Source organism: Strongylocentrotus purpuratus, unplaced genomic scaffold (assembly GCF_000002235.5).
Source record: "Strongylocentrotus purpuratus isolate Spur 01 unplaced genomic scaffold, Spur_5.0 spur5_scaffold_16, whole genome shotgun sequence".
In the NCBI taxonomy this organism is placed as follows: Eukaryota; Metazoa; Echinodermata; class Echinoidea; order Camarodonta; family Strongylocentrotidae; genus Strongylocentrotus; species Strongylocentrotus purpuratus.
Genome location: NW_022145601.1, coordinates 28,956,777 through 28,978,495, shown reverse-complemented (window position 1 = coordinate 28,978,495; position 21,719 = coordinate 28,956,777). Strand labels below are relative to the sequence as shown.

The following is a 21,719-nucleotide window of genomic DNA, read 5'->3' as shown; positions in this document are numbered from 1 at the left end:
TAAAGTCGGCTGCTAGAATGTTTGCACCCCGTATTCGATGAGGTATATAATAATCTACATTTCATGTGTGTTTCAGCACATTTAATGCAAATGGGAAATCAGCAACGAATGTATTAACCCCCACCCCCTTCTATATACTCTGGACGTTATATGCACCAAAAGTTTAAGTTTGTTCTGGACATTGGTTGATATGCGCTCATATAAAACCTTTTTATTGTCGGCTGCTAGAATTTTAGCACCCCGTATTCGATGAGGTATATAAAAATCGACATTTCATGTGAGTTTCAGCACATTTAAAGCAAATGGGAAATTAGCAACAAATGTATTAACCCCCACCCCTTTCTAAATACTCTGGACGTTATATGCACCAAACGTTTAGGTTTGTTCTGGACATAGGTTGATATGCGCTCAAATAAGACCTTTTTATTGTCAGCTGCTAGAATTTTTGCACCCCGTACTGGGTGAGGTATATAATAATCTACATTTCATGTGATTTTAAGCAACATTAAGGCAAATGGGAAATAGCGGCGACTGTATTAAAGCCCGAAACCCCCTTTTAATACCGATATACTCTACATGTTATGCGCTATACATTAAGGTTTGTTCTGCCACATTGGTTGATATGCGCTCAAATAAGACATTTTTAAAGTCTGCTGCTAGAATGTTTGCACCCCGTATTCGATGAGGTATATAATAATCTACATTTCATGTGAGTTTCAGCACATTTAATGCAAATGGGAAATCAGCAACGAATGTATTAACCCCCACCCCCTTCTATATACTCTGGACGTTACATGCACCAAAATTTTAAGTTTGTTCTGGACATTGGTTGATATGCGCTCAAATAAAACCTTTTTATTGTCGGCTGCTAGAATTTTTGCACCCCGTATTCGATGAGGTATATAATAATCGACATTTCATGTGAGTTTCAGCACATTTAAAGCAAATGGGAAATTAGCAACAAATGTATTAACCCCCACCCCTTTCTAAATACTCTGGACGTTATATGCACCAAACGTTTAGGTTTGTTCTGGACATAGGTTGATGTGCGCTCAAATAAGACCTTTTTATTGTCAGCTGCTAGAATTTTTGCACCCCGTATTGGGTGAGGTATTTAATAATCTACATTTCATGTGATTTTAAGCAACATTAAGGCAAATGGGAAATAGCGGCGACTGTATTAAAGCCCGAAACCCCTTTACCGATATACTCTACATGTTATGCGCTATACATTAAGGTTTGTTCTGCCACATTGGTTGATATGCGCTCAAATAAGACATTTTTAAAGTCTGCTGCTAGAATGTTTGCACCCCGTATTCGATGAGGTATATAATAATCTACATTTCATGTGAGTTTCAGCACATTTAATGCAAATGGGAAATCAGCAACGAATGTATTAACCCCCACCCACTTCTATATACTCTGGACGTTATATGCACCAAAAGTTTAAGTTTGTTCTGGACATTGGTTGATATGCACTCAAATAAAACCTTTTTATTGTCGGCTGCTAGAATTTTTGCACCATGTATTCGATGAGGTATATAATAATCTACATTTCATCTGAGTTTAAGCACATTTAAAGCAAATGGGAAATTAGCAACGAATGTATTAAGCCCTACTCTGGACGTTATATGCACCAAAAGTTTAAGTTTGTTCTGGACATTGGTTGATATGCGCTCAAATATTAGACCTTTTTAATGTCGGCTGCTAGAATTTTTGCACCCCGTATTCGATGAGGTATATATTATAGTATTAATGACTGCTTTGAGAGAAATAGTTGTTTTTATACGCTTAAGGGAAGGTTAGAATTGTGCTATTACCCGAGGCGTGCCGAGGGGAATAGCCCAATTGTAACCTTCCCGAGAGCGTATAAAAACAACTATTTCTCGAATATTAAAGCAGTCATTAATACTTTTATATGCCGAAAAAAAAGAAAAGAAAAAAAAAATTGTCGAAGATGGGATTCGAACTCTTGGGTACTAAATGTGATGTTGCTAAAGTCAGCGCATTAATCCGCTCGGCCAGCGCGCTCTGTCACCATGCACAGTAGTTTGCTTTAATATATACATTAAAATGAATTGAAAACGGCTTCGCGTGGTCGATGCTTCGCCGCTGCTCCATTAAACGGGCCCTTCTTTTACTTTTGCAATGCATATTGGCACGAACTTAGATCAAGATCTATCGGCAAATGTTGTTTTTTTGTTTTTGGAAGTTTATTTTCGTCTTCATGTCAACAATGCAAGATAAAATTGTCGGTAAGATCGATCGAGATTCAATTGTATTGAAATTACCGACCAATTCTTCGCACACGTACGGTATCCTCGATCGCTCAGACCTTTTTTAACATGTAAACCTATGGGGTAACCATGGAGACTGACCTATTTTCCCAATAACCATGGTTATTGGGATTTTGAACTGTTTTTTAACCATGGTTACCGGGAATTTTCGGGAACAGTTAAAGTTTATGAATGCAATTTCGACCAATCAGATTGCTGGATTACTTAAGTGAGGTATATAATAATCTACATTTTATGTGAGTTTCAGCACATTTAAAGCAAATGGGAAATCAGCAACGAATGTATTAACCCCCATCCCCTTTTATATACTCTAGACGTTATATGCGCCAAACGTTTAGGTTTGTTCTGGACATTGGTTGATATGCACTCAAATAAGACCTTTTGAAAGTCGGCTGCTAGAATGTTTGCACCCCGTATTCGATGAGGTATATAATAATCTACATTTCATGTTATGTTTAAGCACATTTAAAGCAAATGGGAAAGTAGCAACGAATGTATTAACCCCTACCCCTTCTATATACAAATGGATGTTATATGCACCAAAAGTTTAAGTTTGTTCTCGACATTGGTTGATATGCGCTCAAATAAGACCTTTTAAAAGTCGGCTGCTAGAATTTTTGCACCCCGTATTTGATGAGGTATATAATAATCTACATTTCATGCGAGTTTCAGCACATTTAAAGCAAATGGGAAATCAGCAACGAATGTATTAACTTCCATCCCCTTTTATATACTCTAGACGTTATATGCGCCAAACGTTTAGGTTTGTTCTGGACATTGGTTGATATGCGCTCAAATAAGACCTTTTTTGTCAGCTGCTAAAATGTTTGCACCCCGTATTCGGTGAGGTATATAATAATCTACATTTCATATGATTTTCAGCAAAATTAAGGCAAATGGGAAATCAGCAACGATTGTATTAACCCCCACCCCCTTCTAAATACTCTAGACGTGATATGCACCAAACGTTTAGGTTTGTTCTGGACATGCGTTGATATGCGCTCAAATAAAACCTCTTTAATGTCGGCTGCTAGAATTTTTGCACCCCGTATTCGATGAGGTATATAATAATCTACATTTCATGTGAGTTTCAGCACATTTAAAGCAAATGGGAAATTAGTAACAAATGTATTAACCCCCACTCCCTTCTAAATACTCTGGACGTTATATGCACCAAAAGTTTAAGTTTGTTCTGGACATTGGTTGATATGCGCTCAAATAAAACCTTTTTAATGTCGGCTGCTAGATTTTTTGCACCCCGTATTCGATGAGGTATATAATAATCTACATTTTATGTGAGTTTCAGCACATTTAAAGCAAATGGGAAATCAGCAACGAATGTATTAACCCCCATCCCCTTCAATATACTCTGGACGTTATATGCGCCAAACGTTTAGGTTTGTTCTGTTCGGTGGAAGGGTGGAATAACTGGTGCATATCGAGAAGAACAAAATAATGAAATGCGAGTGAATTGCTTACAGTTGCTTTCCTGCGTTATCGAGGTTGAATTTCCCTTTTAAGCTTCCGTTATACTGTGGGTATAGACCATAAAGCTATATCTTATTATATAGCTGTACATGGTATAGACCTACTTTGTACTGTGCGTAGTATCAACTCACCTCTCAACTCGCAAATTGGTAAGGTATAACATTCCACTTCATTTCTTATGGTGGTGGTGGTTATTTTACCTGACTGCTAAGAAAGCATAAATGCTTGTTAGTAAGCAACCAGAGGACCGGTGGCTTTAGGTCCTCTCCGAGAGACCTGGTAATGAGGATTCATGCCTAATTATACCAAAGGGATTACGAGACCACTGCTCTACCAACTGAGCTATTGCGCCTCCTTGCTTTGCTGTTAGCAAACGTGTTTCCTAGTCTAAAGTTCATTTTGGAGCTGCTTGTCTGGTAGACTTGTTTGTCCATCCATAGCCTACATTTTTACACCATAGAAACTAGAATTTTGTAGTGTAATTGAACAAGCGAACGAAAGAAGAAAATGTTCATTATTTGTCACGTTTTAGGATCAGTATAGGTAAGTTATATTGTTTTTGTTTTGTGATGGAGATTATGATAAATTGCTCACGAATGTCACTTCAAAACCATTGACTAATACTGCAATAGGCCATGTTCGTAGTGTAACCAAATTTATACATAAGTGCCTTGATACAAATTATTTCATTCACCTGTTACGAATAATTATATTTTAACAGTCAGAAACGCAAATTGCATCCACGACGTGTTGTTAGGTAGGGCAAGCCATAATGTTTGTCTTACCTAGCTAGTAACAACTATGCATTTTGAATTCTTACTATTGAGATACGTCACACAAACGTATGCATTAGATAGACCAGTTCACGGTTAGCACATTACTGCAATGACCCCGAATATCCACCACTTTGTACATTTTGGAATAATCACTCCTACAGCGATGTAGCTAGTACTATACAAATAGCCTTTGTTCCCCTTTTTCAAAGAATACTTCCACCTGTGTATAATGGAGTACACTGAATGTGCATGAATGAATAATGATTACATACGTTTCATGAGCACGTATCCAGTATTTTGTCTCCGCGTATTTCAAAATTTGTTCTGCAATGCAGAATGACCTTTATCTGCTCATGCTCAGACAACGTACAACCATAATCACTGAAATAGCCTATTGTGTGTGAAACTGCACAGAATTATCTGTGCTAGAATATAGGGTTGCAGAGGCGAACCATATATCAGGATATACTGTGAGTGATGCGTGTTTATTTAACAACTCATAATAGGGACTTTTAGATTCGCACGAAGACAATAGGTCTATGCTACGCTCGACGTCCTTATTAAGCACTACCTTGAATGGACGTCACACGTATTAGGCCACGCAAATCTAAAAGTCCCTAATAACAAAGTCCAACTACATGTAATACACGTACATCGCCTGCACTCCATTACCCTCCAACCTCAGGATTTTATAACATATTTACTACTTCGAATGCGATAAACTCGCTGATCTCCGAAAAGCGGAGGGACAACAGAGAGAGAGTTAGGCACCGTTTGATCCTCGTAGAATTATAGGGAATTCAATCCTGTTCAATTCAATTCAATTCAATGATATGATAGCTCTTTTTTCAACAATGCATTGCAGCCGTAGGCAGAATTGTGCATGTTACAATATAATTTCTCACAAATATTTGCATATCGCATTGCATCAATAGGAATGAAGAAAGGAATTTACAAATCGTTTTATTTCTTATTTTCGTCGACCCCGCCCCTCCCTTCTTATATGTTGGCATTTATATTATAGGCCTATTCTTTACTAAGGTATACCCAACATAATATTGGTGGATTTTATACCTTCATCCCTGTATTATTATTGTTTTGATTTTTTTTTTTAATTATGCCTGTTATTATTTTTGTTTTTGTTGTAATAATGCGAAAAATGTGAATTGAATTGGACTAAAATCTCCTCGAACGATATAATCCAGATGATGGTTTAACCTAATCGCTGAGTTTCCCTTAAACGCATTCGTATGTTTCTGGTATGTCTAGTGTTATACATCGCATAATAAATTAAGTTCTTATGTGACAAACGGTTGACTTTCGGACCATTCGGAAAACGACATTTCCTTTTGTTTTGACCAACATGACCTACATACAAAGACCATAAAGATTCAAACAAGACTGAGGATAACTAAGGGTTAGTGGCTTACCTGGGCAAAATAGTCCGATATTGCCCTCTGTCCAGGCATACGGAGTGGAACGTATACATGTAGTATACGTACAGCTATGTGAACATTAATTGCCCCACCTTTTTTACATAATTATACATGCATTTTAAGACGACACAACATGTTGTCATGTAGGAATCTTGTAAATTTCTGTAACAGTGGGGTATCCGGTTTCCAAACATTTAGGGGGCACTGGCATCGTTTTGAGGTCATTGTTACTGATTAGGGGAGGGGGCGGGCGGGGCGGGGCGTAGGACAGGGTCATACATTTTCCACGCTTCTCTTCCTTTCTCTCTTCCTTATTTTCCTTTTCTTTCGTCTTCGATTGGGGGGTGGGGAGGCGGGGTGCGTATATTTTCCGTGCCCCTATAGCTACGCCAAGGAGGATCGGAGGGGTTTCGGCTGAAATAAAAAAAAAAAAAAAAAAAGATCTCGACAAATCCGTCAAGAAAAGCACTATCATGTCAAACAGACCCGTCACCACTCTCCGCTTTTTAGCGATTCTTCGTTTTACAGATCATTCTTTGAATATTATTTTGATCATTCGTACTGTGCTAACTAGAAGGTTGAAGTGATACGAATAAATGTGTCGGATGATGACCCCGGAGCAATCGTCACTAGAGGGAGTGGCGTAAAACCAAAACTTTCAAGAAATCAACTCAAGGGCTATTAAATGATCCAACACCCTAATCCCTTGTCATTGGATATCCAGTTTGGATGTTGTCATTGTCACTATGAACATGACGGACAAAGAAAGAGGACAAAATATACAGTTTCTCATTCTACCCTCAACAATTGCTGTGGTAGAGAAAGGAACATCCCTTCACTACTATTGTGTAAAAATGTGTAGAACAGATGAATATGCATGTGAGACCTGTTCTACACATTATATAATAGCAGTGAAGGTATGTTCCTTTGTCTACCACAGCAATTGCAGAGGGTAGATTGAGGAACTGTATATTTTGTCCCCTTTCTTTGTCCGTCATGTTCATAGTGTGTAATGCCTACACATTTAAAAAGGCGAAGAACGAGTACTCTATTGGTCAAATTCTCGAAAGTCTTAACGATCCTACCAACCCTTTATATCTAGAACAATGGCAAGCAACTCCGAGAGGAAACCCGCTTGGGTGTTGGTGACGATTCCGAAGGCTTATCATCCCAGTCTCAAACTGACAGAAGCTATGCATGAGATGTATCAGGTGATACATTGGGAGGAGTTCAGCTCGGCAGTGGACCAGTATGCGGCTAAGGTGGATGCCATGCTTGTGACTCCGTCCGGCACGCCAAAGCTATCCCCCGGACTGCTGGATCGGATGGTCAATTTAAAGGTAACAGTACCCAATCAGCTTCAAAGGCTGGTATTATACTAATTCAGATAAAATAATTGTTATGCAATTATACCAATTTCACTTTGATTACGGATACAGTGCAATACAATAAATCACAACTACTTATAAAGTTCAATTGTAGAAAAAAGAAACTTAAAGGTATTACAAAGTTTCGGAAAATTTAGAAGATTGGCTGGATAGTGATTCTTTACAATTTTGATATATTTGAATGCCCCTGTGGATGTATTATAAGCACTAGAATATTTAGCACCTAAAACACTTTTGCTTTCGAGAATTTACCGGTGCTCCCGGTAAATTTCGATAAATTTCAATCAGCGCTGACGGCCGTACAATGGTAGCTATACGACAATGACATTTTCAGAAATTGTAGTTGTTATCTATAATTTCCAAACGGGAATAGCCAATCGGTCGATTTTAGTCAAGAAACATTATTTTATGGTTAAATTAATATCTTGACCGTGAGAGGGAGCTATACAACATAAAGAGTTTATTATTTACAATTTCATAACGTTAGACTCGATTTCAACCGCGAAAGCGATCACTGAATATTGTAGGATCGCATATGCTTCCAATATGTTCATTTGAACCAAATTCATGACCCCATACCAAAACTTTGTATTACCTTTAAGTATCTTCGGTATGAGCCGGAGTGGATCAGCCTTAATTACCTCGAACATATCTATATAACCATTACTTGATATTTGTCATCGGCTCTTTCCTTTTTATTCAGGCTGTTGTCACTGCGTCCAGTGGCACGGATCACCTTGACCTTGCCCTGCTCCGGAAGTACAACATCAAGGTTTATAATGCGGGAGGTGTGAACAGTGATGCATGTGCTGATATGGTCTTCAATCTACTACTCTCTATTGCAAGGAGAAACACAGAAGGTAGGTCACGGACACTCCAGTAGACGTACGACCCAATAGACCGTCGGCTCATGAGACCGTCTGCCAAATAGAACACCCATGTACACCGAAAGCCCATAAGAACGTCGTCCAAAATGACCACTATCCAAAGAGACCGAAAGCCCAAGAAACCGACAATGTCGATCTACTGAATTTTCTCAAGAGTTGAAAGAAGGCCCACAAGACCAACGTATCGGTCTCCAGTGCCGTCTTCCTAATCATTCATTAGAATTAAGGCCTACGTTTTCTAAATTATTCAGTAATTCCTGTAATCCATTTCTGCTAACTCAACCATGGCAGCGGAACTAACTTACACATTCTAAAGATGATGGTCAGGACTCCTCTACAATTCAAACTCGACAGTTGGGTTTAGGGTTTTGTTCAAAATCGGTTTAACAAAGGAATTTAGTCTGAGGTCGAAGCCCCCCCCCCCCCCCCCAGGGTCGTAGGGACCGCATTCGTGTTCCCAAAATCTCCGGTAAAGGGGCACTTTCACTCAACAAAGTCTGGCCCGTAAGACATAAAAGTCTGGCCCGTATTGACATACACACCGGAGATAGGGAATGCTTTCAAAGGGAGGGAACATATACATACGCATACCCTAAATAACACAGAGTGGGGGGGGGTCTAAGTTTTCCTCTGTTATACGTGATGTAAGACCCAGAGCCGGGTTTAACTGAATTATTAGAATACGGATTGATGAGCTTTTGTTAATACAATATTGCTACTTTTTTTTTCTTTCTCGGGGGTTGTTAATTTTTACTTTGTTTGCTTATGCCACTCCTTCTAATACACTATATGGTCATGATCATTAATAATTACAATTTGATACGTTTTGATGAACTATTCAGTTATCCAGCTAGCTCACCGCTTCGCAGCTCAATCAAAAGTAGTGGTTGAACAAATTATGCAAGTCCTAGGCCATGAAGTGACGAGTTCTACCCTCGGTATCGTAGGTATGGGAAGCATCGGTTACGAGGTCGCACGGAGGGCTGTGGGATTTAAGATGAAAACCCTATACTACAGTCGCAGTAGGAGGTAATGCAGTTATAATTAGACTAAAATTAATAAACTAACCTTACATTGTGTGGTTCTCGATCGCCCTCTACCACCTCCTTGCGCTCGGCAAAATTTGACAACAAATATTCTTTGAGACTTGTTTCAAGGCTGTAGAAAGAGTGGCTTCACTTTGCGGCTTGCTTCGATTTTGAAACATAATCGTGCCTCTGAATTATGAAATAGCTCCTTTATTTTGTTGTTTTTGTAGTCAGAGAACCCTCGATCCTTAACTGGTTCCTAATATTCAGGATTTGGTGGAAGTCATAGTGAGAAGCGGGGCTGACGACTCGTGTCTAAACTTTCCGCCTCTAGAGTTCCCCGAGCGAGCACAATTCTAGCAGTTTAATACATTGTTAACCTGATTTAGTCTGACATTAGAATGTACTTGATGCATAGTTGTACAACCTAATTAATGGAAAGGCACCCCAAAATGCGAGAACCGTTTTTATATGCATGTTTTAGCCTAGACCACAAGCTTCAGTCTCTGATATCGACGGTTAATTGTTCTGCTGAGCAGGCACGTAGCCATAGTTTGATGTTTGGGGGGGGGCACATACATGTAATCGATCGAGGTCAAAAAAGGGGTCTAAAAAAAGTTCAACCGATCTTGGAAATTTTGGGGGGCACCTGGCTCCTCTGACCGCCTCTTTACATATGTATTTGGAATTTTGACAAATGTCAGTTTTATTAAAGAGTGACCCATACTAGACGGTTACTTCTGTCTAGTTCTAGCCTTGATAAACTTTCTGCTATTTTCTAGGACTGCTGCCGAAGAAGACGAAGTAAAGGCCACTTACTGTTCCTCGATGGATGATCTGCTACCTCATGTAGACTTTCTGGTGCTCTCGCTTCCTCTAACGGAAGAAACACGTCATATCATGGGAAAACACCAGTTCAACAAAATGAAATCAAATGCAATCCTCATCAATGTCGCGAGAGGTATGTTATTGTTATCGTTCGTCATCAGCCTGTTGTTATATGCCATTGTTACTTTAAAAGATGTGATTTCTTTAAAGACCGTCATTACTACTGGGCCAGAAGGGATTAGACCACACAGCGAGGTCACTGACAAGTGGCTTTCTCATTAACTCAGCTCTCAACTAACATAAGAAAAAGAGGATCATGGGGGACCAACAGGCACCGATTGGGGAAGTTTTCTATTTAGAGGGAGCAAGTAGCTACAAGTAGGACAGTGGGGCTTTAAAAGACAATATCTCGTGAAACCACTTCCGGAAGATGAATCTCACGCAATAACGATGAAAAACGATTAGCGATTAGGACCTATCATGAAGGGGGGAGAGAATACGAAACCAATTGCAACTGAAATTAACGTGGTTACAGAGGTAGGTAAACTGTTATTTTTCATCATCAATATACTGTTCATAAATGTCATGGTTACTGTGGAAGAGTCTGACATAGTTCTTTGAAGAAAAAAACGACATATCACGGGGGAGAGGACAATTCCAGAAAAATCTTTATTTAATTTTATAAGAGGTAGGTTATCAATACTCAGTGGCGGATACAGTGTTCTCTTGTTAGGGGCATACACAAAACGTTCTTACATTCATTTTCGGATGCGTTTTGAATTAAAACATTACTATTTACAGCATAATTCAAATTCAATTTCATTACCACCAGCTAATATCTTTAAGATAGTATCTCTCACAATGCATTCTGTGACAAGCCCACTCCTCATTAAAAAATCGATCCTTTTTCACTTTTACCTGAATTTAGGAGAGTTGGTCGACCATGATGACCTCACAGACGCACTTCGGAGCGGTACCATCGCCGGAGCAGGCCTCGACTTGACCGAACCTTACCCGTTGCCTTCGGGTCATCCCCTGCTGAAGATGCCCAATGTCATCATCACTCCGCATTGCAGTGCTCTCACGGTGGACATGGGCAAAAAAATGATGCAAAGAATGATGGACAATCTTTCAGAAGCAATCCCCAAGGATTAAGCCTCAGTTATATGTTTAGTTCAGTATTTGCCGTTACATGAATAAATGAAGCACAACCATTTTGAAACGTATTTTATTTAGTTTTGTATTGTATTTGTAATGTATTGATGATATAACTATTCTTAAATTCAGAATATGAAATTAAGTCTCTAAAATCAAATCTCCAACCCTGGACTGACGCCCCTGAAATTCCAAGATTTTTTCTTTTTTTTTTAATTCAGAAGTAGAAAAAACAAAACAAACAGGCTAATTGGTAATATATTTTTATTTTCTGGCAGACCACTATAAATTAAATCACAACCCCTCGAATGACGCCCGTGAGAGTCAATGATTAATATATTATTCTTAAATACAGAATGCGAAATAGAGTTGAGGCATTTTGCCATTCGTGATCATACAAGGAGGGGCACTCACAGGAGCGTCGCCCTCTATATATTAAATCCTTTCAGTGGACGACCAACATTTCCAATATTCTGTACTTGGACAAAAACGAAAAAGAAAAAAGAAAAATTTAATAGAAGAAGAAAGAAACTTAAAGCGGGACTGTACTACTTGTAGCTACTAATTGCACCCTCTACAAGCTGTAGAGCTCTTTTTGAAGAAAAAAATGTTAAAGAAAAAAGAATAGTGACCTGCCAGTGTCGCAATACGGAGGCACCGCTCCCTGGACCCCACCAAGGACCCTAAGTTGGTGCCTTGGATGCTCATCTGACCGTTATTAAATACCTAAAACCCCTGATTTTCCGGTGGCTCTGAATGAACATGAATACTCCGACCGTCACACCCAACTGCAACTGAATGGTGATTAGTCAGTCTCTTGGACCATAAAGTATTCACAATGTAGGGGTATGATATACCAATGTCGACAAATGACATATTGAGGTTTTCCATGTAGCTGTCCTCTTTGTTACCAGAAATTTCCCTATTTTTGCCCCCCCCCCCCCTCCCCCCCCCCCCCCTACTTTGGAAGACGCTTCAAAGCCCATGGACGACATTATGATAGTTTTAAAAGCATTCGAACTTAAATACACATTTGGAGAAGAAAAAACCGTATATGCCGGTTCTAGTTCTAATTTCAATCGTAAACAGTAACACTCAGACAAAATCTTTCGGCACGCGACCTATGAGAGGAAAGAACAGGTTTTGATGTAGGCCATTATTTAGTTAAAATGTCCTTCGACAGTCTTAAAAGCAGTTGAAAACGCACTTTGGCCATTGATTGTATGTATTGTGCGGATAAGCCCTCCCTTTGAAAGCACCCCCCCCCCCCCCCTATCTCCGGTGTGAAAGTCAATACAGGCCGGACTTTGTCGCGCGAAAAAGTACCCCTTTACCGGAGATTTTAGGAACATGCATGTCTCTCCGACTCTGAATAATAAGAACCGGCCAAAAAGTTTCAGCATATGACATAATCATATGAGAGTAAAGAACAGGTTTTCAGCTTTAAAATGATGCAGGTCATTATTTAGTTTAAATGTTATAAGATATAATTTAAAAAACATCAACATCTCATATCTTAGGTACCTAATCCTGTTGCCGTTACCGTCAGCCGACACATGCAAACATTTTCTTTTTCATTTTCGATTGTACGATTCGGAGACACTATAGCCCTTTTTATTGGTGGTTAGCTCCTCCTTGGCACTTTGGTCAAAAGGGGATAAAAATTTCCGGTTTTGGCATTTGGTCAAAGGGGATAAAAATTTCTGGTTTTGGCATTTGGTCAAAGGGGATACAAATTTCCGGTTTGGCACTTTGGTCAAAGGGGATAAATATTTCCGGTTTGGCTATTGGCTCACACAAGTGGAGTAAATTGTATATGTGTCATTCATATGTAATTTATTATTTGTACTTATTTATTTATATCTGTAATGTATGAAGATGTCCAGATTTTGGCATTTGGTCAAAAGGGGATAAAAATGTTCGGTTTTCAAGACATGGTATTGCTATTGGCTGACTCAATCAATTGTATATGTATCGTCATATGTTTTTCATTATTTGTATATATCTATATTCGTAAATATTTGAAAATGTCCAGATTTGGGCATTTGGTTAAAAGGGGATGAAATTTTCCAGTTTCATGACATGGTTTTGCTATTGCCTTACACAAATGGATTGTATATGAATCATAGACATGTATTTCATTATTTGTACTTATGTTTGTAAATAATGAATATTCATTTTTGTAAAAGAAAGATATTACTTGATTTGTCTTTGATTATATGAATATTTTGTACAGTTATTATTTGTTTATTTTTGTTAGTAATAAAATTTTCTCTGCATACATTTATTTTGTAGATTTCTTTCATTAAATTGTGGCTGTGATTGTACTATATGATTCTGACAGATGAATCAATTAATAAGTGAGAATGATTATGTACAGTATAAATAGAGATAGAGAGAGAGAGAGAGGAAGAGAGAATTAAAGAGAATTGGCGCTTGGAATGAGATGAAAATGAACATTCAGTAATTAATTGGCAAAAGTGTTTTAAATAAATCATGTTACATGCAAAATATTGTCAGAGACACATAGTTTTTCCAAAGTACACTAGTATAGGAAAACAGTAATAATTTACCAGTAAATGAGCATAAAATTGCGTCACTTAATCTGGATTTATCAACATTCCTAGACCTACATACCAAAGCTTTTAAAAAATCTGATTTCCTTTGAAATAATTTATTGGTCTTATTGGTCTTCAAGGAGTGATTCAGAGTCTATGAATAGGTAAAAGCAATCTAGGGGAATTGGGTTATCTCTCATTTCAAATTCAGCCACTGTATAGCAAAGGAGTAAAGGAGGCGGGGCGGGGCGTAGTGAGGGGGGGGCGCTATTCCTGTCTATGGTGAGTGCTAGCTAGTATATAGCTATTATAGAATACGGAATGCTAAGGCTTTCGGCTTTTTTATGGGAGCACTAAAAACCGTCATGATGAGGGGACGTGGGCCGGCCATACCCATATTGCCTTATCTCCTGGCAACCGAATTAAATAATGGGGGGGGGAGCTATTGCATGGGAGTGGTGGTGAAAATATTTCCGCATCCCCACGCGCATGATGATAATAGGGATGAGCGGCTTCTTGGTGGACTGAATGGGGCAGAGTTTTAAAGCAAAATTTGTTATTATGATGTAATGAAACATGATCCAAACACTGTGAACATGAATGATATTACGTAATATGGTTTTTATATTGTAATTACCCTTATCTCTAATTTTAAAAAAAAATAATAATAATTTTTAAAATTTAGAGATATCTCTAATTTTCCCTCCCCTCTACCCCCACCCTCTCTCTCTCTCTCTCTCTCATCCTGGTTTCCCCCTTTCTCCGTGTTACCCTTTTCTTTCCTTCTTCTCCCTCAAGTATCTTATGAAACGGGCATCTTGTTTGAAATTGTGTGTATGCAAGGATTTAAAAGTGCTATTAAATCAGCAGAGTCGTAAAGGCTTTTGAAAAAGCAACAATGGCCGTATCCATCAATCTTTGTAATGTGCAAACAATATACAGTCCTTATAGCCCCACGTCTCTGGAACAAAATCCCCTCGTTTTTTAAAGTAGATATTCATTGATTTTAAAATCTAACTTTATTTTCATCATTGCAAAGTTGAAACTTTGATTCGACAAGGTTATCAAAATTCAATGCTTGGAAACATTCGAAGTAATGATTATTATACATTACAAAACGCTTAAATACAGGCCCGACATAGCACCTGAAGAGCTCTCTGAACGCTGCTGAGATGTGTGAGATCAGAGTGTGGACATGATTTGCACATTCAGACGATGTCCCATGACATCTCACACATTTTCAGTGCCTGTGTTTTCATCTTCTCTTGAGTTCTTTCTCTTACTTCACTACCGTCAGGCTATATGTATAATCTATTGCCTCACTCTAAACCCCGCGCATGGTTTTATTTTGATGACAAATGCAGCGATACAAAAATAAAGGAATCTGTCGCTTGTAAACAAAATAAGACGCCATTGTATATTCAGCTGCACACACCGCGGTATGCTCGGCGTTTCAAGAGGGAACAAATGCCGTCCTTAATATCATTCCGGGGGCTTTTCAATTGGAAAGTCTGGTTTCTTTGATTAATAATTAACCTCTATCCTGTGTATTTACAAGCAAACAATTTCAGTTATCAGAATCGGGTCATATCCCCTTTTGAATGGTTTGACATGCCATTACATTTATATACACTAAACCCATTATAATGTGACAAATAATAGCTTTGCAATTATGTTCATTCTTTATGGGATGTCGTCTGCTTGGGCAGTATTGGTCCATATAGTGACGTCATTAAAACATCGTTATTTTTCCGGCGAATCTCTCGTATATCCGAGCTGCTATGGAGGTGGTTGTATTTTTTTTTATAAATCACCCGATATGTAGTTGACCTAAAACTTGTACGATGGCCATCTGTTAGCTAACCAGTTTCTAGTGATATATATTAGTTGACATATTTGTGTTTTTCTTTGAATTTCACCTTTAAGAGATAGTACTTCACTAGATTTCTTCGAGAAAAAAATGAAAACATACCTGTACAACTATTCCAAAAATTGTTGATAGACCGAGCCTTGTATCCTTTGGAAAAGGCGCTCTATAAATCCAATTATTATTATTATTATTATGATACGTCACCCGAGTATGATTTCTATGGGACACAAAACAGTTTACTTAGAGGTGTCCTGGTCGAGTGCATATGTCACCGGACTGTGGATCACAAGGTCCACAGTTCAAGTCCCGCCGCGGCACTAATGTCCTTTGGCAAGACATTGATCTTCATTTGCCACTCTCCACCCAGGTGTTAAAATGGGTACCCGGTAGGATGCGAAAGCTAATGTGGTTTGATTAGCAATGGCGCTTGTAAAATGGCGACTGGCTGGAATGCTCCCCAGGGAGTGGAGAATGTGCATACATTGTGTGCGGGTATTTATAGCCTGAATCCGATGACCGGGGTAATAATATGTCCCGGGCCTCGAAACAAAGTATTAGGCGCATTATAAATGTGAGCTATTATTATTATTATTATTACGTAAATCTCCCTTGAGAAATTTCTCGAAAGCCCTTGAGACCATGTCTAACCTCCTATTTTATCCCAATCAACATTTGATATCGGTTTGTAATTGCAATTTATCACCAATTGTTTTACACCTTATTAAAGTCTTGATATTGGTGAGAATATCAGTTGAAAGTATGACAGATGGTAATAATTTGTTTTCTCTTTACCCCTAATGAATTGTTTATTCAATATTCAAACAATAAAATAATTTCACAAACAATTTAGCAAAACCATGGAACATCAATAATACACATAATATTTGTTCAAATATAACTAAAATCAAATTTGCAGGAATTTTCATACTTTGTACTTTCAAATGTTTATTTACTTTTAGTATGTGAGTCATATCAAATTCAAATCTTTTTTATCATCCTATACTTATTACGAAAAAAAATCATTTTATTAATAGACCAGAATGCAATGGTCATAATCGAATCGATTTCGGCTTGCAAATTCATTTTGAGTAAGAAAATAATATCTAGGCCGATCTCTATTTCAAGATAAAAAGCATGTAAAATTAATTCCTTTAAATACTCAAAGAATGTTTTGTTTGCCTTACATGAAATAAAAGCATGAACAACATCTTCAGTTTCTTTTTTCTTTAAACAAAGGTCATTATCTAGGAGACCCCACTTGAACAGATTTTCCCGAACTGGTAGTATTTCATAATTTTATAACAGCTTAAAATTAAATACTATACAACTTACTACATGTATACTGTTTTTCAATAATTCTGTTTCTGTTTCCTGTCTCTAACTGATTTATGTTTTTGTTTGCTAGCATTTCTCTTTTCTCTTTTCTAAGCTGAGAAATATTTAGTACTTCATCTCCCTCTTCCATCCATCTTTCCTTAGCTCTGATACCAGCTCCTTTAGATTCAACTTTATACATATTTTCCGGCTCTTCTTTTATGACTCTATATCCGATTTCATTATCATTACTTCCACTTTGGTTATCAATACGTTTTTGGTACCACATTAAGCTTCATTTCTAAAAAAAAAAAAAAAAAAAAACCTTTTCTGTTTTTGATCTGAAACTTTTATGTTTACAATATTTGTGTGTTTGAATTCACATATCTTTATTTTCAAAAGTTCCCATTTCTGCAGGGGACTCATACTTTGAGAATTGATTGAACAAATAACATGATAAATATCGTTATGATAACAGTCATCAAGCAGAACACGACTGTTCAGCTTTCAGTAACCTGGACCCTTTTGAACAGATTTTGTTTTGATTTTTAGATAAATTACGTTGTTATCAGCTCTTATTGCTGGTCTGATATTTGTGTTTACAACTTTCCCTAAAAAAAATTATCGACCTTCCAATAATCTAATCTTGAAGCAAGTTTGAGATATGTATTTCTCCAGGTAAACTCAATAGTATTAACATTCATTTTCCTCCAGATATCACACCATTCGTATTTCTTTAACAATCTATTAAACTTTAGGGGTTTGTTCCCTGAACGTCTGAAAGATGGTGATAATGATATCACTATTCAATAGCAATAAATGACATCGACACGAGATGATGACACCCCCCCCCCCCCCCACTCAGTGTTATTTAGGGTACGCATATGCGTGTTCCCAGCACCCCCCCCCCCCCCCTTTCAGCATAAGTCCGGTGTGTCAAGTCAATACGGGTAGACATTTTTCTTTTGTTATACGAGTCTTTTCAGCACCCATCCCCCACCCCCCCCCCCCCTTTTCAGCTTAAGTCTGGTGTGTCAAGTCAATACGGGTAGACCTTTTTCTTTTGTTGCGAGCCGGAGAGTTTGAGAACACGCATGTGGTCCCTACGTTCCCGGAGTAGGAGGTCGGGGATGACATGCACCCAATGTCTACGAAGAAAATAGGAGGACATTTCCCAAGCTGTTTCCAGCTGCGAGTATAGGCATTATTTCTTCCACCACGAGCGACGGCGACGACGACGACGACGACGACGACGTCGCCTGAATGTCGACGGTAGGGATGACGTTGAAGAGGACGTTCGGGCTGAGGAATCCTCTTCTTTATGTTCATGCTCTGGGTTGATCCATGGGGCAGTATTGGAAACATGGACCCTTTTTAGGGAGGGAGCAGTTTGAATACATTGACCAATTTAAATAAAGGGACTAATTGGCGTATAAGGGCCCATTAGAATACATGGACAGGTGGGGAAATATTGGTATCCCATTCTTTAGGATGGTCATGAAGTGTCGTATGAAGAACCGTCTGAAGAATCAGATTGGTGAAAGGAATCAGAGGAAGAATCATTGACAAAAGAGGGAGATGGGTAAGAAGATGAAGATTGGGGAGTATTGCTCGATTCAAGAGGAGGAGCAGCAGATGGAGAATGTGAGGAAGATGATGACGATGATGGAGAGGAGAGATAGCTAGGGAATAGAATAGAAGGGGAACGTGTTAGAGATGATGAAGAGGGTGAGATGGGAGAGGTGAGTGGAAGAGAAAAAGAAGGAGAGTGTGAAGGTTTAGACGATGTTAAACGAACTGTAGAGGGCGTTACAAGATATGTCGCAGGAGATGATGATGGTGGTGGTGATGGTGATGGTGATGCTGATGATGAAGAGGGTGAGATGGGAGAGGCGAGTGGAAGAGAAAAAGAAGGAGAGTATGAAGGATCAGACGATGTTAAACGATCCGTAGAGGGCGTTACAAGATATGTCGCAAAAGATGATGATGGTGGTGGTGATGGTGATGATGATGATGAAGAGGGTGAGATGCGAGAGGCGAGTGGAAGAGAAAAAGAAGGAGAGTATGAAGGATCAGACGATGTTAAACGATCCGTAGAGGGCGTTACAAGATATGTCGCAAAAGATGATGATGGTGGTGGTGATGGTGATGATGATGATGAAGAGGGTGAGATGGGAGAGGCAAGTGGAAGAGAAAAAGAAGGAGAATAAGAAGGATTAGACGATGTTAAACTACCTGTAGAGGGCGTTACAAGATATGTCGCAAGAGAAGATGATGGTAATGGTGATGGTGATGGTGATGGTGGTGGTGATGGTGATGGTGATGATGATGGTGATGGTGATGGTGATGCTGATAATGAAGAGGGTGGGATGATCGAGGCGAGTGGAAGAGAAAAAGAAGGAGAGTATGAAGTATTAGACAATGTTAAACGATCTGTAGAGGGCGTTACAAGATATGTCGCAAGAGAAGATGATGGTAATGGTGATGGTGATGGTGATGGTGATGGTGGTGGTGATGGTGATGGTGATGCTGATGCTGATGCTGATGATGAATAGGGTGAGATGATCGAGGCGAGTGGAAGAGAAAAAGAAGGAGAGTATGAAGTATTAGACGATGTTAAACGATCTGTAGAGGGCGTTACAAGATATGTCGCAGGAGATGATGATGGTGGTGGTGATGCTGATGTTGATGATGAAGAGGGTGAGATGCGAGAGGCTAGTGGAAGAGAATAAGAAGGAGAGTATGAAGGATTAGATGATGTTAAACGATCTGTAGAGGGCGTTACAAGATATGTCGCAGGAGATGATGATGGTGGTGGTGATGCTGATGTTGATGATGAAGAGGGTGAGATGCGAGAGGCGAGTGGAAGAGAATAAGAAGGAGAGTATGAAGGATTAGACGATGTTAAACGATCCGTAGAGGGCGTTACAAGATATGTCGCAAAAGATGATGATGGTGGTGGTGATGGTGATGATGATGATGAAGAGGGTGAGATGGGAGAGGCAAGTGGAAGAGAAAAAGAAGGAGAGTATGAAGGATTAGACGATGTTAAACGATCCGTAGAGGGCGTTACAAGATATGTCGCAAAAGATGATGATGGTGGTGGTGATGGTGATGATGATGATGAAGAGGGTGAGATGGGAGAGGCAAGTGGAAGAGAAAAAGAAGGAGAATAAGAAGTATTAGACGATGTTAAACTACCTGTAGAGGGCGTTACAAGATATGTCGCAAGAGAAGATGATGGTAATGGTGATGGTGATGGTGGTGGTGATGGTGATGGTGATGATGATGGTGATGGTGATAGTGATGCTGATAATGAAGAGGGTGGGATGATCGAGGCGAGTGGAAGAGAAAAAGAAGGAGAGTATGAAGTATTAGACAATGTTAAACGATCTGTAGAGGGCGTTACAAGATATGTCGCAAGGGAGGATGATGGTGGTGGTGATGGTGATGGTGGTGGTGATGGTGATGGTGATGGTGATGGTGGTGGTGATGATGATGGTGGTGGTGATGCTGATGCTGATGATGGAGAGGGTGAGATGCGAGAGGCGGGTGGAAGAGAAAAAGAAGGAGAGTAAGAAGGATTAGACGATGTTAAACTAACTGTAGAGGGCGTTACAAGATATGTCGCAAGAGAAGATGATGGTAATGGTGATGGTGATGGTGGTGGTGATGGTGATGCTGATGCTGATGCTGATGCTGATGATGAATAGGGTGGGATGATCGAGGCGAGTGGAAGAGAAAAAGAAGGAGAGTATGAAGTATTAGACGATGTTAAACGATCTGTAGAGGGCGTTACAAGATATGTCGCAAGAGATGAGGATGGTGGTGATGATGCTGATGAAGAGGGTGAAGAGGGTGAGATGCGAGAGGCGAGTGGAAGAGAATAAGAAGGAGAGTATGAAGGATCAGACGATGTTAAACTAACTGTAGAGGGCGTTACAAGATATGTCGCAAAAGATGATGATGGTAATGGTGATGGTGATGGTGGTGGTGATGGTGATGCTGATGCTGATGCTGATGCTGATGATGAATAGGGTGAGATGATCGAGGCGAGTGGAAGAGAAAAAGAAGGAGAGTATGAAGTATTAGACGATGTTAAACGATCTGTAGAGGGCGTTGCAAGATATGTCGCAAGAGATGAGGATGGTGGTGATGATGCTGATGAAGAGGGTGAAGAGGGTGAGATGCGAGAGGCGAGTGGAAGAGAATAAGAAGGAGAGTATGAAGGATCAGATGATGTTAAACGGACTGTAGGGGGCGTTACAAGATATGTCGCAAGAGATGATGATGGTGGTGGTGATGCTGATGCTGATGATGAAGAGGGTGAGATGGGAGAGGCGAGTGGAAGAGAAAAAGAAGGAGAGTGTGAAGGATTAGACGATGTTAAACGAATTGTGGAGGGCGTTACAAGATATGTCGCAAGAGAAGATGATGGTGGTGGTGATGGTGATGGTGATGGTGATGCTGGTGTTGATGATAAAGAGGGTGAGATGGGAGAGGCGAGTGGAAGAGAATAAGAAGGAGAGTATGAAGGATCAGATGATGTTAAACGGACTGTAGGGGGCGTTACAAGATATGTCGCAAGAGATGATAATGATGATGGTGGTGGTGGTGATGGTGATGCTGATGGTGGTGGTGATGATGATGGTGGTGGTGATGCTGATGGTGATGCTGATGATGAAGAGGGTGAG

General features: G+C 39.4%; 2 protein-coding genes across 4 annotated transcripts; one reads left to right on the top strand and one right to left on the bottom strand.

The window, feature by feature from the left end:
- Positions 1-3,786: 3,786 nt before the first annotated feature.
- On the top strand, positions 3,787-11,774 carry LOC585161 (glyoxylate/hydroxypyruvate reductase B). Of its 3 annotated transcripts, none has more exons than XM_011673764.2 (6): positions 3,787-3,934; positions 7,100-7,337; positions 8,089-8,245; positions 9,115-9,301; positions 10,083-10,261; positions 11,057-11,774. In XM_011673764.2, the coding sequence occupies exons 2-6, from the start codon at positions 7,104-7,106 to the stop codon at positions 11,281-11,283; spliced, it is 984 nt and encodes a 327-aa protein (XP_011672066.2). In that variant the 5' UTR covers positions 3,787-3,934; positions 7,100-7,103; the 3' UTR covers positions 11,284-11,774. The 3 variants fall into 3 exon arrangements, with proteins under 3 accessions (XP_011672066.2, XP_011672068.2, XP_011672067.2); XM_011673766.2 differs by having other exon boundaries at positions 3,787-3,939; XM_011673765.2 differs by lacking the exon at positions 3,787-3,934 and adding an exon at positions 4,029-4,328.
- A 6,867-nt stretch (positions 11,775-18,641) lies between these two features.
- Positions 18,642-20,284, bottom strand: LOC115924731 (putative protein TPRXL; the record flags this gene model as incomplete). Its single annotated transcript, XM_030987511.1, has 2 exons — positions 18,642-18,707; positions 19,520-20,284. Coding segments are annotated over 2 exons (831 nt in total), but the record flags the coding sequence as incomplete, so codon positions are not given.
- Positions 20,285-21,719: the final 1,435 nt, after the last annotated feature.

Bases quoted from the DNA above. Each gene is read 5' to 3' on its own strand.
- LOC585161 (XM_011673764.2), top strand. From the start codon at position 7,104: ATGGCAAGCAACTCCGAGAGGAAACCCGCTTGGGTGTTGGTGACGATT. The intron at 8,246-9,114 runs GTAGGTCACGGA...TGAACTATTCAG, and splicing joins TGCAAGGAGAAACACAGAAG to TTATCCAGCTAGCTCACCGC. The intron at 10,262-11,056 runs GTATGTTATTGT...ACCTGAATTTAG, and splicing joins CCTCATCAATGTCGCGAGAG to GAGAGTTGGTCGACCATGAT.